This window comes from Scyliorhinus canicula, chromosome 6, assembly GCF_902713615.1.
Source record: "Scyliorhinus canicula chromosome 6, sScyCan1.1, whole genome shotgun sequence".
Taxonomy (NCBI): domain Eukaryota; kingdom Metazoa; phylum Chordata; class Chondrichthyes; order Carcharhiniformes; family Scyliorhinidae; genus Scyliorhinus; species Scyliorhinus canicula.
The window spans coordinates 132,917,824-132,935,116 of NC_052151.1; the positions used below are offsets into that span (position 1 = coordinate 132,917,824).

The window sequence follows — 17,293 nt, forward strand, 5'->3', positions numbered from 1 at the left end:
TGCTGGGTTCCTCCATCATTGAGGATTTGGATATTTATAGAGCCTCCTCCTGCAGTGAAATGTTCAATTGTCCACAACCATTCATGATTGAATGTGGCAGAACTGTAAAACTGTAGAACTTCGATCTGATTTGTTGCTTGTGGGATCGCTTAGCTCTATCACATATTGCTTCCACTGTTTGACATGCAAGTAGTCCTGAGTTGTAGCATCGCCAGGTTGATAACTCCTTTTCAGGTGTGCATAGTATTGCTCCTGGTATGTGCCCCGACATCCTTCATTGAACAAGGGTTGATCCCCTAGTTTTATGGTAATGATAGAGTGACGGATATGCTGGGCCATCAGTTAACAGACTGTAGTTGAATTCAATTCTGCTGCTGATGGCCCACAGCACCTCATGGATCCCATTTTGAGTTACTAAATCCGTTCAAAATCTATCCCAATTAGTAGAGTGGTAATGCCACACTAAACAAAGGAGGGTATTCTCAACATAAATAAACCTGGTCTACCACCAGTGCAAATTCCACAAATTCCAATCATCTGATGGTTTAGAGCAGGGGTGGGCAAACTACGGCCCGCGGGCCGCATGCGGCCCGCCAAAGGTATTTCTGCGGCCCACCAAGTCATTAAAAAAAAAAAAAAAAAATTTTTTTTTAAAAATTTTTTTTTTTTTTTTTTTAAATTTTTTTTTAAAGGTTAATGGGTGGGGGGGCTGTTGGGTTACTTACTGGTATAGGGTGGATACGTTGACTTGAGTAGGGTGATCATTGCTTGGCACAACGTCGAGGGCCGAAGGGCCTGTTCTGTGCTGTACTGTTCTATGTTCTATATGAGGCGCCCACAATCATAACCGGGTGAAGTAATTATTTTACTTAATATACTATGCGGCCCTTTGTGAATTGTGAATTTCTGAATGCGGCCCTTGCACGGAAAAGTTTGCCCACCCCTGGTTTAGAGGTTAGGATTAAGTTATCACGATTGAACATTTCAAACGCCAACTTTCTATCATGAATTCTATCATCACAGAACTCCACCCAAATTCTGAATCCATGTGGCAGCAAATCAATCTGGGCGGACCATTCATACTCAAACTTCAACCAGTGTGTGGTAAGAGGCCCTGTTTCCAAGTGTTTTGACTCCTATTTGGTCAAAGTATGAGCACATTTAACTGCACTCGATCTACAACTTGGTGACATTTTTTGAACAGGAAAGATTTCCGAAGTTTAGGGCACTAATAAACACCTATCTGGCATGAATGTCATCACAGCCGTGCAAATATTTGTTGGCACATAACCTTCTTCATACTCCAGTCAAAGTGGTAACAGAAATTATGCAAACATTTGACAATATATATCCATTACACCAAATATAGTGCTCCAGTGTATTCTTCAAGGGTCTGGAAGTGCATGCCATCTGGAGAGTCAGCGAGGTGCACATCCACTCAAAGTCTGACAGGCCCACTGCCATTTCACACTCTGATGAATGTAGCTCAACAGCAGGTGGGAATTCCATCCATACTTGGAAGCAAGTCCTGCCTTGGAGGGCTGATGGGCAATCAGGTTGGCCGACAGCTTTCCAGCCCACCCAGACACAACGTTGCGGTGGCCGAAAGAGGTACTGCAGCGCTGTGTCTGAGACAAAATGCAGGAAGCTGTTGTCAAGGTAAGTGGCACGGTGGGGAGGGGATGCCAAGAGTGGGCATGAGGATGATGATGTCAATGCCGAGCAATAGGCTAGGTGGGAGGGAGGTCTGGAGATCTCCATTCTTGAGGTGAGGGCGATGCAAGTCAGAAGAGTCCTTCCAATGGATGTGACTCTCCCCTTCCGGCCCAAGTTTGAGGATGAGAACTTTTTCTATTTCCCACCCTCAGTCATTGGGCACTTCCAGCCTGAAAATTGAGGCTCAGTGGGAAAAGGTCCTTAAGAGTCTTAATAGTGGCAAGGGTGAATTTCCCATCTAAGGCCATGCCCGCCCCACTGTTAAATCACACCCAGTCCAGGGTGGGCGACATCCTGGAGTGAATCCTGTCAATGCGATTTCACGCTTGCCCCTGCATCAAAACTCGCCGGAAGGAGTGTATAAATTCAGGCCAAGGAAAGCAATTAAAGTCTGAACCCAGGCCAAGTCTTGGACTGGAAGAAAGAACATGTGGGCTAAGCTTCATCACTGCTAATGAACGTAATTTCTCAGTTGGACATAAAAATTTCAGTCGCGAGAACATGAAAGGGGAGAGAAAGGGGGGAAAAGATGTAGCATGTTCTATGACAGGCCAAATTAGTTAAGATCACTGAATGAGAAGATCCCACAGGAAAATCCTTTTCTGTAAATCATTTAATTTCTGTACTTTTTCTTTCCTACTCCTTACAGGAAGTCTCAATGCAATGCATTTTCTTGGTGTACTCTCCATCTGTTGGTGGCCCAGTCATAGAACTGTACAAAGGATGTAATACACATGCAAACAGGCAGTTTCCTACTTCCTTGCAGCAGCAGTTATGCTCTGGAAAGGATCCAGGCTTTTTGTCTTGGCGGTGGCAGGAGGGGAGGGGGTGCCGGAGAGAAGATGACAATGGAAAACTATTTCCTGTCATTCTGTGGTCGGTAGCATGGAATCTTATTTTGCCCCACTCTACGATGGTAATGATTTTAAAAAGGAATTGATTGTGGCTGAACATCATCTGCAACTGAATTTATAATTGTATATCAACCATCTAGAACTATTATTTGACACAATAAAGAAGACTCACCACCAGAACCAGAACCGGAATAAATGTCATCGTCTTCAGTATCTGTGCCAGACCCATCCAGTTCATATTCAGTCAGGCCTACAGGCAGCTTTGTTGGAGTAATAGCCTGTTTCAAAAAGTATTAATATTGTGGATTTAAAAAGAAAGGGAACATTTCATTTTTTTATTTGAATATTAGTCTCACAGTTTTTCTCATGTTACTGCATACACGTGTGCTTGGAATTTGTCTACTATTTCAGAGTAAAGAAGATGAAGAATGTAACAAAGGAGCAGTTGTCCAAAACCGTTTGGATTTTTTTGTATTCTTCGCCCTCTTAAAGCATTACTTACCAATGAAAAACAAGTTTTATGGATGTTAGGAAAACAAAGATAGTTTTAAGGGGGTGAGATTGTATTGGTAAACATTAGAAATAAGATATAGTTTTAAGTGTGTTGAATTTAATGTTTCTGTGCCTGGAAGGGTAAAACCTATAGTTAGAATCATAGAATTTACAAAGCAGAAGGTGACCATTTGGCCCATCGAGTCTGCACCAGCCCTTGGAAAGAGCACCCCACCTAACTCCACACTACCCCGTAACCCAGTAACCCCACCTAACCTTATTGGATACTAAGAGCAATTTACCATGGCCAATCCACCAAACGCACTTGGACTGTGGGAGGAAACCCACGCAGACACGGGGAGGAAGTGCAAACTCCGCTCAGACAGTGACCCAAGCCGGGAGTCGAAGCTGGGTCTCTGGAGCTGTGAAGCAACTGTGCTAACCACTGTGCTACCGTGCCCCCCCCTAATTGAGTTTGACTCATGCAAGACAAAGGTTTTTGTATGGATGGGGGTTAGTTAAGTTACAAATGTGTTTCTATTTGTGTTTAGAGAGGGCAACAGCATGAAGAGTAAATAGAAGTAAGTCGGTGCTTAGCAACAGGAGGCCAGAGGGGAGGGCTTTCCTTGTTCTTAGTTTTAACTGGAATGCAAATCACTAAAGGAAAGCATTATTTTGAGAGAAGATTTTAAAGCATGTTTTTTTGGAGTGGAGTTTGGAAACTCTCATGTGACAACCATCTAGGGGGATTCTGAGGAGTAATCCCAGACACTAACTTGGGTTCAGAGTGGAGTGCGTGTATTTGACCACAGTCACCTTGTGCTCTTAAAAGGAACTTTTTGTGTTAATGAAACAATTATAGTTTAAGATCCACTTTGTAATCCATGTTAAACTTTAAATCAGTGTACATTTGTTGAAATAAAGAGGAAGTGAAGGAGATTGTATAATAATCCAACTTTTCATGTTTAAGAAATGTTTTGTTTCTTGGTGTTAAAAATAATTAACGGTCCTGTGACTCTTCTTCCACATTTTATTAAAAAAAGTCAAAGTTACATTCTTTTGAGCCAGGGTTCCATTCTGGAATCTGCCCGTCCAGTTATAACATCAAACAACAGTTTACTGCAGAAAATCCCAATATCCTCCCAATTCTAATAAGGTAAGGGACTTGAAGTCGTTAAATCTCCTTTGAGGTTTCACATCAGAACAAGCATAAATGAAGTACAACAGTATTCACCACCATTCAGTTGCAGACATTAAATAAGCCAGTTCAGACAAAGTACTGGTAATTAAAATCATACTGACTAAGCATGCAATGTATGTGGTTTCATTTCAAAACTAGTACTTTCCTGTTTATTGAATCATTTTCCCTTCCCCCACCAAAATACACAAGAAACTGCGTTGGCTGATCACATTTTGGGGGGTTTGCGCAGAAGAGAGAGAAAACAGTTAGTCTGATATTGATTAGTCCTTACTTCGTTTGATGTATGATCCTTCAGAACAGAATCCAAAACAGCTTTTGAAAAGGAAGTGGACAATTACTTGAAATAGGTTACTGGGAAAGGAAAGTGGACCAAGTGGACAGCTTTCAGATGTAATGGGCATGAGTGCTGGGAAACTGACAAAAGCTTCCACTTTTGGCATCAGTCAGCATCAAGCCATTTCAAGTCAAATACAACTGCAGAATATGGCTTCCACTATTCTATACCAGCCCCAGCCACGTAGTAACATTGAACATCCTGATTAGTCCTCTTTCCCTACACCATTTTAACCAATCAGCCTTATTGGAAATTTTATGGAAATAATAAGATGGTTTACAATATGCTTACATGCGGCATCGAGGGGGCGAGTTAGCCTATACCCAGCCGTATGCTCCCATGTATACAATACAAACTTTAGTTTTAATAAAAATTATTAATTTATTTAAGACTCAAAACATTTTTGACCCACTTGGCTTCAAAGCACAGCATATTTGCAAATAGTAATCTGTATAACAAACAGACCCATGAAGTACACTTTCAAGCTTCATCTGTGTGCACAAGCAATCTGACTGTCAGCAATGTGTTTCGACAACACAGGAAGGAAATTTCATAATATTTTGCCACCTTCACCCAAAGTTTCAAAAATATGTCAGCAAATCTATTTTAGAAGTTGATATGCTGACATCAGTGCTTGTAGAAATCATGATATTAGAAGTTTCTTAATATTCCAAAAAAAACAAGCTTTAAAAAAAACCTTTATTTTGTTATTTAGCAGATTAATTTGTTTTTGTGAGGGGAGAGGAGCAAGATAATACAATTTGAAGCGTTTTTGAGAAGGTAACATTCCTTGAAAAGCCTGGACAGAAAACTCACAGGACAACAGTACATTGAGCAAAATACTTCTCTATTACAGTGTGATTAACAGAAATTACAATTATTTGGCTGCAGTTTAAGAGGCTTTCATTTCTATTGGAAAGATGCTATTGGAATCAACTAGTAACCTGTACAAATCATACTTAATAGTAAGAATAGGAAGCTGACTATCTCTCTCTAGATCATCTCCAAGAATGTCAGGATGTCATGTCGCAAAACTGAAAATTCATCTTTTGTATTCTTATTTGTAATCAAATATGTTTCCTGGAGGCTGCCAGGCATCTATGATGCAGTAGATGAGGTGAAATTGTACATTATTACCCAGAGTACTAAGGTCAACTACAACACTATTATCATGGTTAACACAGCAAAACCCAGACACTGAACTTGGCAGCTTTCTAATCTGTGAAACCCAGCTCTAGAACAGATTGTACACTTATCTGCTAAACCAATCCAGGAGCAACATTTCTAGTTATCGAATGGCATTAAATGTCATCACCTGTTAAATGTTACAATCAAATTGCAGGCAGAATTACATGGACTTTGAACCGTTTTAATACCACTTCATAGCCATATCTCTGTTTTGCTCTGCGCAGAATAGGTATTACAGCCAACATATTGTTACTGATAGAAACCATCTTTTCCACTTATGGATATTGGGAAAAGCGTGCAATTATGAAGCAGCATTTATATATATAGAGCAACAAACATATAGATATTTTGTGCATTAAATATCAAATGTGGAGGACAATACATTATAGACTACTACCAGGCAAGGATTAGGCATGAATTACAATGCTTGTGTGCTGTATGTAGAGTAGGGGAGGGGGGGGGGGGGGGGGGGACTTTGATTCCTAAACAAGCTCAGTAACTACCCAGGGCAGATTATAAAAAGAGCACACATTTTTTTACCACCTTTCAAGAACTTGGGATGTCCCAAAGCACTCCACAGCCAATGAATTGTTTTGAAAGGCGCTCTCTGTTTTGGTGTGGGAATGTGGCAATCATTTTGCACGCAGCAAAGCCTCGTAAACAGTAATGAGACAATGACTAGATAACTTATATATTTAGTGGTGTTCGTTCTTCAGACATTCAACATAGACCCCCAGAATTCAAAACTGTAAACCAAAAAGCAATCACGAAAATGAAACTAGATGGCCACAGTAAGAGAACTCAATCTTCTGCAAGCATTAAATTGCAACACATCTGACACACTGCGACAATATAATTTATACCATTTAACAATAAATAAACTTTGTACTCCAAACATTTTCTCCTTCTGTAAACACAATCAGTGTAGGCGAATGGTAAATTAATTGTGCCAAGCAAGGAGTGGCAATGGACTTCAGACTAAAGATTAAGGGCACGATTATCCGGAAAGATTTCTAAGTGTGGTAGTGAGCGTGAACTGCCTCGAGCTTCCCGGCGCTCGGCCCGGTGACACTGGGAACGCTATTCAATTTTAATTGGTTCACTTAATGAGGCCCCACAGACTTCATGCCGCAAATGAAGGCTCGTAAGCCGATTTGCTGGGACTGCACTCGCCAGCCCCCCGCTAACAAAAGTCAAGCAGCATTTAAACAGCACTTGCACAGTCAGCCCCACTCAGCTCGCAGCCATGGCGCTGAGAAGACCGGCCCCAAGATTTGGGACGCAGACCTGGGGAGTCTCCTCGATGCGGTGGTGGCCAGGAGGGATGTCCTGGTCCCAGAGAGTGAGCCGCAGGGCAGCCAGGGACGAAGTGGCAGCAGCTGTCAGCTCGGAGAATGTGAGCAGGGGGACTGGCATCCAGTGCCCCAAGAAGGTCAATGACCTACACCGGTCAGCCCGGTGAGTTGACACTGACATCCCCTCCACTCTTCCGAGACCTCTCTGCTCCCATGGGAGCATCCTCCCATCCATGCGGCCCCCAACCCTCCCTTCACCTCCCTAACCCTTCCTTCACACCCCTCTCCCCCCGCACCCCCCCGCCCCCCCCCCCCTAACGATGCCCTCTCTGTGTCTCCGCAGGAGGAGCTCTCCCATAATCGCTGGGAGAGGGCCCAGACTGGCGGAGGGGTGCGGGACATAAGAATCATCACCACCTTTGAGGTATGGGCCCTGGAGATGACTGGTGTGGCTGAGGACAGAGCGGGCACCAATGAAGTTGGCACACGCCGTAGGGGTGAGGATACACCGGGCCCATCCGGAGGACCTGTGAATCTTTGCATTGCCTTACTAACTGACCCATTCCCCCCACTGTCCACATGTCCATTCTCCCGCAGGTCTTCCGACTGGCCCATCTAGTGTGGCTCCCTCCCCTGCCTCCCATGAGACCACCTTGGAGGATGCCACGATTGTCGCGTCAGAGCTGTCATCGCCACCCTCCACCAGCACAGAGACACACATCTCGGTGGGAAACGGTAAGTGGTCAGGCTTCTGGGGCACAATCTGGAGAACACCACATAGTTGCTGATGTACATCATGTGGAGGCAGAAACCCCCAGGCAAGACAGCAGTGGGAGGTCTGCTGGGTCCCAGTCTGATGCTGAGCATATGGAACAGGCATACCCAGAGCTGATGGAAACATTGAGGAGCAGCTTCGATATTCAGACAGAGATGTCAGCGACACTCCAGCAGGTCCATAGCCATTTGGACGAGTGCCAGAGGCTACGGGTGCAGGAGATGTTATCGGCAATGTGTGGCACCGAGGCCAACACTGCTAGGGTGGCAAACGCAGTGGAGAGCCTGGTGCATGACGTCGGCAGCTTTAGTGGAGGTGTCCAAGGTGTGGCGCAGTTGGTGACGACCATTTTAAATTGAGGCACTGTTTGGTTGGCTGCTAATGCAGGTTAGCGAAATTGGGATGGCCAAATTGAGAGTTAACAAAACAAGGAGAAGCAGAGTTCACGTTTCAGGTCAAGATGACCTTTCATCAGAACAGTTCTGCTGAAAAGTCATCTCAACCTGAAACGACTCTTTCTCTCCAGAGATGCTGCCTGACTTAAGTATTTGCAAAATCTGAACATAATGACATAAAACCATAAAACAAAACAACCAACCAAATGACATTTGAAAAGAGATTTTTGTTAGCGATCACATTTACATTGCTGGAAGTGCAAGATGTAGTCGACAAGGAGCTGAATCAAAACTATTATGGAAGGAGTCATAGAATCATTGATTGATTGCAAGACTGATGGAGGCCATTTAGCCCATTTAGGTCCATGTCTATAGAGCAATCCAGTCATATCCCATTCCCCTGCTCTATCCCTGTAGGTTTCGTTCCCTCAAGTGCCCATCTAATTTCATTTTCAAATCGTTGATTGTCTCCATATAAACTGGAGAAGCAAGCTCCAAGTCATTATCAATCGCAACGTAAAAAAGTTCTTTCCCTTGCACCTTTTCTTAAAAATATTTTAAAAATAATTTTTTAATGGATATAAAAACAAACCATAAAACAAAACAACCAACCAAAAGCAATAGCATCAATGCCCCCTCCCCCTTAACAGCTGCCAGTGTCTATCTCTTTAAAGAACACAATAAAAGACCGGCATCTTTTGCACCCTTAATGTGTATATAACTTTCTCAAGATACAAAAACTACCAGCAACACCAAGGCATTGGGTGGAGAAGCCGACCTTCACTCCAACAGAACTCGCCTGCGAACGATCTACGAGGTAAAGGCTGAGACATCTGCCCCCGCTCTCGTCTGACACCCCAAATATGGCCACGAGGGGACCGGGCTCCAAATCCATCTGTAAAATCTCTGACATGGTGCTGGAGAAGACCCAAAATCTCAAAAGCTCAGGCCACAACCAGAAAATATGCACGTGGTTATGCATATGGCCCTTCCCACCATACTCTCACTTATTTTCCATCCCCTGAAACAACCAACTCAACCTAGCCCTAGTTAAGTGCATCCTATGTTCCACCTTCAGCTGTATCACCCCAGTCTCACGCATGAAGAAGTGGTGTACTGGCACTGGAGGGGTTGCAGAGGAGATTCACTAGGTTGATTCTGGAGTTGAGAGGACTAAGTAGACTGGGACAGCACTCACTGGAATTTAGAAGAATTGGGCGGGGGGGGGGGGATCGCATAAAAACATATTAAATTATGAAGGGATTAGATTGGATAGAAGCAAGGAGGTTGTTTCCACTAGCAGGTGAAAATAGAACTAGGGGGTATAGCCTCAAAATAAGGGGGAGCAGATTTAGGACTGAGTTGAGGAGGAACTTCTTCACCCAAAGGGTTGTGAATCTGTGGAATTCCCTGCACAGTGAAGCAGTTGAAACTACCTCACTAAATGTTTTTAAAGCAAAGATAGGTAGATTTTTGAACAGTAAAGGAGCAAAAGGTTAAGGTTAGCGGACGGGTAAGTGTAGCTGAGTCCACAAAAAGATCAGTCATGATCTTATTGAATGGCGGAGCAGGCTCGAGGGGCCAGATGGCCTACCCCTGCTCCTAGTTCTTATGTTAGGGCAGCACGGTAGCATGGTGGTTAGCATAATTGCTTCACAGCTCCAGGGTCCCAGGTTCGATTCCCGGCTGGGTCACTGTCTGTGCGGAGTCTGCACGTCCTCCCCGTGTGTGCGTGGGTTTCCTCCGGGTGCTCCGGTTTCCTCCCACAGTCCAAAGATGTGCGAGTTAGGTGGATTGGCTATGCTAAATTGCCCTTAGTGTCCTAAAAAATAAGGTTAATGGGGGGGGGGGGGGGGGGGTTGTTGGGTTACTGGTATAGGGTGGATATGTTGACTTGAGTGGGGTGATCATTGCTCGGCACAACATCGAGGGCCGAAGGGCCTGTTCTGTGCTGTACTGTTCTATGTTCACACTTTGCAAGGCCTCCACCATACCCCCTCCTCCAATTGCACCTCCAACTCCTCCTCCCATGTGGCCTTAACCCCATCCAGGGGTGCAGCACCTCCCCCATTTTCTGCCCGTAAATTCCTGAAGTACTCCTCTCTTCCATCCCCATGAAACCCTTTCCAACAGTGAGGATGGTGGCACTGCTGGAAAGGATGGGAAAGCCCTCCTAGCAAAGTCCCTCACCTGAAGATACCTAAAGCTTTCCGCCTGTGAAAGCCCAAACCTCTTTGATAGCTCCTCCAGGTTCGCGAACCGCTCCTCCAGAAACAAGTTCCCCAAGCCCTCAACCCCCTTATCCACTCAGCCTCAATACCCGGAATCCAGTCTTGCCGGCTCAAACATAGGATTGTCACAAATTGGTGGCCGCTTCAACATTACACCCAATTTAAAATGCTGCCAAAATTGAAGCCAAATTTTCAATGTCGCGACCACACCTGGGTTACCTGAATACTTCTCCAAAGAGAATGGCAGTAAGGCCTTTGCCAGTGCCCGCAGCCTGTCCTCCTACAGGAGCCCAACTCCATCCTCACCCATACTGCCTCTGGACCCCCCCAAGTCAACCCAATACCTTCTCTGTGTTTGCCGCCAAATAACAGTATACCAAGCTTGGCCCCTGGGTAGGGCCTTTGGCATATTTATTATCCACCTCTGAATTTAAACCACCAACCGCTGGCATTCCTCCCTGACCTCCCTATCCATCTGTATCTTCTGTGCAATTATCTCTCCTCGCACCACCGCCTTCAATGCCTCCCAAAACACGGATGGTGAGACCTCCCCATTCCTATTAAACACAACATACTCATCAATTGCCTTTGCTAGCCTGACACAAAACACTGAATCTGCTAACAACCCTGCATCTAAGCTCCAGGCTGGCCATCAGTCTGGTCCCCACTCCAGCTCCACATCTACCAGGGGCGGGCATGATCTAAAATAACAATTACAGAATATCCTCATGTACCTCTTGCCCAAAACCTTAAATCTGTGTTCCCTAGTCCTTATACCATCCAATAATGGAAACAGTCTTTCTTTGTCTATCTTATCATAACCTGTTATAACAATGTACCCTTCTATCAAATCTCCCCTCAATCTCCTTTGTGCCAAGAGGAACAGTGCCAGTTTCTCCAATATAAGAAGGTTGGAAATATAATTTTTGTTGCCCATTTTTTGGATACTATTTCTTCTCAATCCACTGACATAGGCTGTTTCAATTTTGCTAATGCACTCCCGTATTTAAAAAAAACCCAAATCCTTTAGGTTGGTTAAAATTTAAACAAAAGCTGTATTCCAAGTTCACTTCCGTGGATTCGTCACAGTTATTTGCAAGGTCAACATGCTTAGTGAACCATAATTTATGTGAAAAAGGATACTGCAATTCCTTGACAAAATTACTGAGCAGTCCAATAAAAACTGAGGTCAGAATAAAGCGGAAGTAAATCAACATAAGCACCTCAAATATAAATCCAGGCTGTGAAATTGAATATGCCCAATAGGTTAGTTAATGTCCAAGAGATGTACAGATAATATCCAGTAGACAACACAAGCTGTACCCAAAATATTAGCGCATCTCTTTCATCTGCTTCATGACCCACTGAGTAACCAAAGCTTTGTTTCACTTCATGAGTAATCATGCTATTCCATTGTAGAAACTTTGTAACATCAAACAATGTAAAACTCCATGAAAAAGTTAAAAAGCAGGGAAAAAAGTTGGCAGAAAAATTACATGATCCAACCAAATGTCAACTTACACTTTGGACCCGACATTTTTCAGCTTCATTATTCTACCCAGAGTTCAGCTTTAATAGACTGTATTGAATTCATCAGATAATAAAACAACCTTATGTTTACTCTATAAAGAAACATGAACGGAAATTTCTCTTTATAGAGCCCTGTGTGGATTCAAGGTGACATTAGTGAAGTAAAAATGTTCAATACTTTATAGTGGCTTTCAAGTATTTTGCAAGATATTCAAATATAACTTTAACTGGTTTAAGGCAAAACCAAGTCAATGAAGAACAAAATTGTAGAATGCTCAGTTGTCATCCAAGTTACTTGGTTTAATGTCAAATTGACCAACTACATTCCAATTTAGTTCCATACCGATTTGCCAGCTCTCGTCATCATACACTATAATATATGTGGTTAAACCAATTAATTCAACCTTTCTTTTATTCATTCATGGAATCTGAGTGTTATTGACAAGGTCAGCATTTCTTACCCATTCCCAATTATTCTTGAGAAGATGGGGATGGGCCGCCTTCTTGAATCACTGCAGCCCATGTGGTTTGGGTATATCTACAGGATCATTAGGGAAGCAGTTTCAAGTTATTGAGCCAGCAACGGTGAAGGAAGAGTAATATAGTTTGAAGTCAGGATGGTGTGTGACTTGGAGCAGGACATGCAGATGGTGGTGTTCCCAAGCATTAGCTCTTGTGTCCTTCCAGGTGGTAGAAGTTGTAGATTTGGAATATGCTGTAAAGGCAGCTTGGCGAGTGGCTGCAGTGCATCTTGTAAATGGTACACATGACTGCCGCTGCAGGGAGTGGATGACTAATGTGTTGTATGGGATGACAAGTGGGCTGCTTTGTCCTGGGTGCCGTCCATCTTCTTAAATGTTGCTGGAGCTTCACTCGTACAGGCAAGTAGAGAATATTTACACACCTGACGAGAGTTTTTGGGGAGTGAAGAGGTCATTTACTCGCCACGGGACTCCCAACCTCTGACCTGCTCTTGTAGGTTTATGTGGCTGGTCCACAGTTACATTTCAGGACAACAGTAACCCCTGAAATAATATCAGTCAAATATTAAAATGGAGACAGAAAAAGAAAACATCTTACTATCATAATGGACATTAAATCTGTTATTATCAAGTTAACAAGAAATCACAGAAAATTTGGGATAAAAACCAACAGGGAAGTCAGTAGGAAAGAGCAAGAAAGCAATAGGGAAGCATAAAAAAGGAGCTAAGTGGAACAGTAGTTTTAATGGAGGTGTACACTTCAGCAGTGATACTGGCGCAAGCCAGGAGTGTGGTAGAATACTCTCCATTTACCTGGAGGAGTGCAGCTCCACCAGCAGTCAAGAAGCTCAACACAATTCAGGACAAAACAACTTGCTTGATTTGCACCCTATTCAATCCCTTTACCACCAATGCATAGGGACAGCAGTGTGAGCCATCTGCAAGATGCACTGCAGCAACTCACTGAAGGTCTTTCGGCAGCACCTTCCAAATCTGTGATCTCTATCACCTATAAGGACAGGTGCTGCAGATGCATTGGAACACAACCACCTGCAAGTTGCCCTCTAAGTCACACACCATCTTGACTTGAAACTATATTGCCATTCCTTCACTGTCGCAAGATCAGACCCATGGATCGCCTTCCCTAACTGCACTGTAGGTTCCTAGAACACATGGACTGTGATGATTCAAGAAGGCAGCACACCACCAACTTCTCAAGGGCAATTAGGGATGGGCAATAACCCACATCCCACGAATGAATAAAGAAAATCCAGAAAACAGATTAGATTTAAAACCAGTCCCTGTTGCTGCGCGTACTGTATTCCCTATCAATATAACTGAAATGTCTCTAAATACTTTCTATCCACCAGGGCTGCAGACGAAGATAGATGGTCAAATGAGAAATCTATCTTTCTACGACTTTTTTTCCAAACTCAAATATTAGGCTTGAATTTCAGAGAATTAACCAGAATTTCAAATACGCTGTTTCTCCTTTTCTTCTCTGCCTGAAGGCAGGTCCACAACGCCACAATCTCCACCATGGGTAGATCAAGGAGGCAGGTCCAGAATCCATTCCCACCAGAATGGACATCAAACATCATGCTGTTGGCACCACTCTGATCCACACCAACCATCCAAAGAATCTAAGTTCATGGAAGTTCATAGAATCCCTACAGTACTGAAGGAGGCCATTTGGCCCATCGAGTCTACACCAACCCTCTGAAAGGGCACTCAACCCAAGCGCACTCCACCACCTTATCCCAATAACGCCTTAATCTAACCTGCACATCTTTGGACACTAAAGGGCAATTTAGCATGGTCAATCCATCTAACCTGCACATCTTTGGACACTAAAGGGCAATTTAGCATGGTCAATCCATCTAACCTGCACATCTTTGGACACTAAAGGGCAATTTAGCATGGTCAATCCATCTAACCTGCACATCTTTGGACTCTGGGTAGAAACCATAGCACCCGGATAAAAACCCACAGAGACACGGGGAGAACGTGCAAACGCCACACAGTCACCTGAGTCTCTGGTGCTGTGAGGCAGCAGTGCTAAGCACTTTGCCACCATGCTGTCCGTTACTGTGACAACATGCACTTTTGCATACACCTCATAGCTTGGAGCTATGGGTATGCATGGTAGAGCCTCCAATTTTCTTTCCGTCACTGGCTGACCAGAAATCTCTATGCTGCTGCTAAGGAAGTGCATGGAATGCAGCCTTCATTGTCATTTTTGCTTTCTGTCCTATTTAGAATTTTTCAAAGGGGGACATATGTTATTTCTTTAATTTTGGTAATTCAATGTTCAGGAGGTGTATTCATTAATTTCTTCCACGCAGAGTTCTGGTTTCCTGACATAAAGCAATGTTTGCCGATCATTATCGATCCTCCTCAATACAATCATCTTGTCTTTGTTCACTAGGAGAAATCTCCAAACAGGGTAACCACTTTCCAGGCTGCAATCCAGACACTAAAAACATAAAAACTAGGGGTAGGAGTAGGCCATCTGGCCCCTCGAGCCTGCTCTGCCATTCAATGAGATCATGGCTGATCTTTTGTGGACTCAGCTCCACTTTCTGGCCCAAACACATTAACCTTTAATCCCTTTATTCTTCGAAAAAACTATCTCTCTTTATCTTAAAAACATTTAATGAAGGAGCCTCACCTGCTTCACTAGGCAAAGAATTCCATAGATTCACAACACTTTGGGTGAAGAAGTTCCTCCTAAACTCAGTCCTAAATCTACTTCACCTTATTTTGAGGCTATGCCCCCTAGTTCTGCTTTCACCCACCAGTGGAAGCAACCTGCCCGCATCTATCCTATCTATTCCCTTCATAATTTTATATGTTTCTATAAGATCCCCTCTCATCCTTCTAAATTCCAACGAGTACAGTCCCAGTCTACTCAACCTCTCCTCATAATCCAACCCCTTCAGCTCTGGGATTAACCTTGTGAATCTCCTCTGCACACCCTCCAGCACCTGTACATCCTTTCTCAGGTAAGGAGACCAAAGCTGAACACAATACTCCAGGTGTGGCCTCACTAACACCTTATACAATTGCAGCATAACCTCCCTAGTCTTAAACTCCATCCCTCTAGCAATGGAGGACAAAATTCCATTTGCTTTCTTAATCACCTGTTGCACCTGTAAACCAACTTTTTGCGACTCATGCACTAGCACACCCAGGTCTCTCTGCACAGCAGCATGTTTTAATATTTTATCATTTAAATAATAATCCCTTTTGCTGTTATTCCTACCAAAATGGATAACCTCCCATTTGTCAACATTGTATTCCATCTGCCAGACCCTAGCCCATTCACTTAACCTATCCAAATCCCTCTGCAGACTTCCAGTATACTCTGCACTTTTTGCTTTACCACTCATCTTAGTGTCGTCTGCAAACTTGGTCACATGCCTTGGTCCCCAACTCCAAATCATCTATGTAAATTGTGAACAATTGTGGGCCCAACACTGATCCCTGAGGGAGACCACTAGCTACTGATTGCCAACCAGAGAAATACCCATTGATCCCCACTCTTTGCTCTCTATTAATTAACCAATCCTCTATCCATGCTACTACTTTACCCTTAATGCCATGCATCTTTATCTGATGCAGCAACCTTTTGTGTGGCACCTTGTCAAAGGCTTTCTGGAAATCCAGATATACCACATCCATTGGCTCCCTGTTACCTACCGCGTCGGTAATGTCCTCAAAAAATTCCACTAAATTAGTTAGGCACGACCTGCCCTTTATGAACCCATGCTGCGTCTGCCCAATGGGACAATTTCCATCCAGATGCCTCGCTATTTCTTCCTTGATGATAGATTCCAGCATCTTCCCAACTACTGAAGTTAAGTTCACTGGCCTATAATTACCCACTTTCTGCCAAACTCCTTTTTTAAACAGTGGTGTCACCTTTGCTAATTTCCAATCCGCCGGGACCATCCCAGAGTCTGGTGAATTTTGGTAAATTATCACTAGTGCATTTGCAATTTCCCTGGCCATCTCTTTTAGTGCTCTGGGATGCATTCCATCAGGGTCAGGAGACTTGTCTACCTTTAGCCCCATTAGCTTGCCCATCACTACTTCCTTAGTGATAACAATCCTCTCAAGGTCCTCAGCTGTCATAGCCTCATTTCTATCAGTCACTGGCATGTTATTTGTGTCTGCCACTGTGAAGATCGACCCAAAAAACCTGTTCAGTTCCTCAGCCATTTCCTCATCTCCCATTATTAAATCTCCCTTCTCATCCTCTAAAGGACCAATATTTACCTTAGTTTTATATTTTATGTATTTGTAGAAACAGCCACTCTTTTTTGTTTTATATATTTGTAGAAAAAGGTATTCAGATCTAGAAAGTTATTTGTTGCCCAGCTAATTTCATGGAACCACATTCTTATAAACAGAAACATAAATAGTGGCCGCAATTCAGCTGACTCAAGTTAAAGTCCGCTGAATGGCACAATTAGTGGGTGTTTCTCGGCACCTGCAGCACAGAAACCCCACTATCCAACGGCACTTTGCCGTTTTTTTGGCGTTGGGGCTACACTTCGAGGGAATCCCTGCGGGTGAGTTGCTCTGCGTAGATCAGGGTGCCATTTTGGAATGCTGCCCTGACCTTCCCCCCATCTTTCAGCCCCCCTCCATCCAATGGCCTGGAAGACCCCGCCCAGGTGCCATCATAATTGATCCACTTTGCTTGGAACAGTACTAAACGGCAGACTGGCAATGTGTCCCAGGCACTGGCGGGCAATCCCGGGCAGCAGGTGAAAATATTCAGATCTGGATCTC

General features: G+C 43.7%; 1 protein-coding gene across 2 annotated transcripts in view; it reads right to left on the reverse strand.

Moving 5' to 3' along the window:
• LOC119967507 (syndecan-1-like) overlaps window positions 1-17,293 on the reverse strand; it is a 61,288-nt gene that overhangs the window by 18,294 nt on the left and 25,701 nt on the right. For both annotated transcript variants that reach the window (XM_038800163.1, XM_038800162.1), the window contains exon 2: window positions 2,743-2,848. In XM_038800163.1, the coding sequence (XP_038656091.1) occupies window positions 2,743-2,848 (106 nt within the window). The remainder of the gene's footprint in view (window positions 1-2,742; window positions 2,849-17,293) is intronic.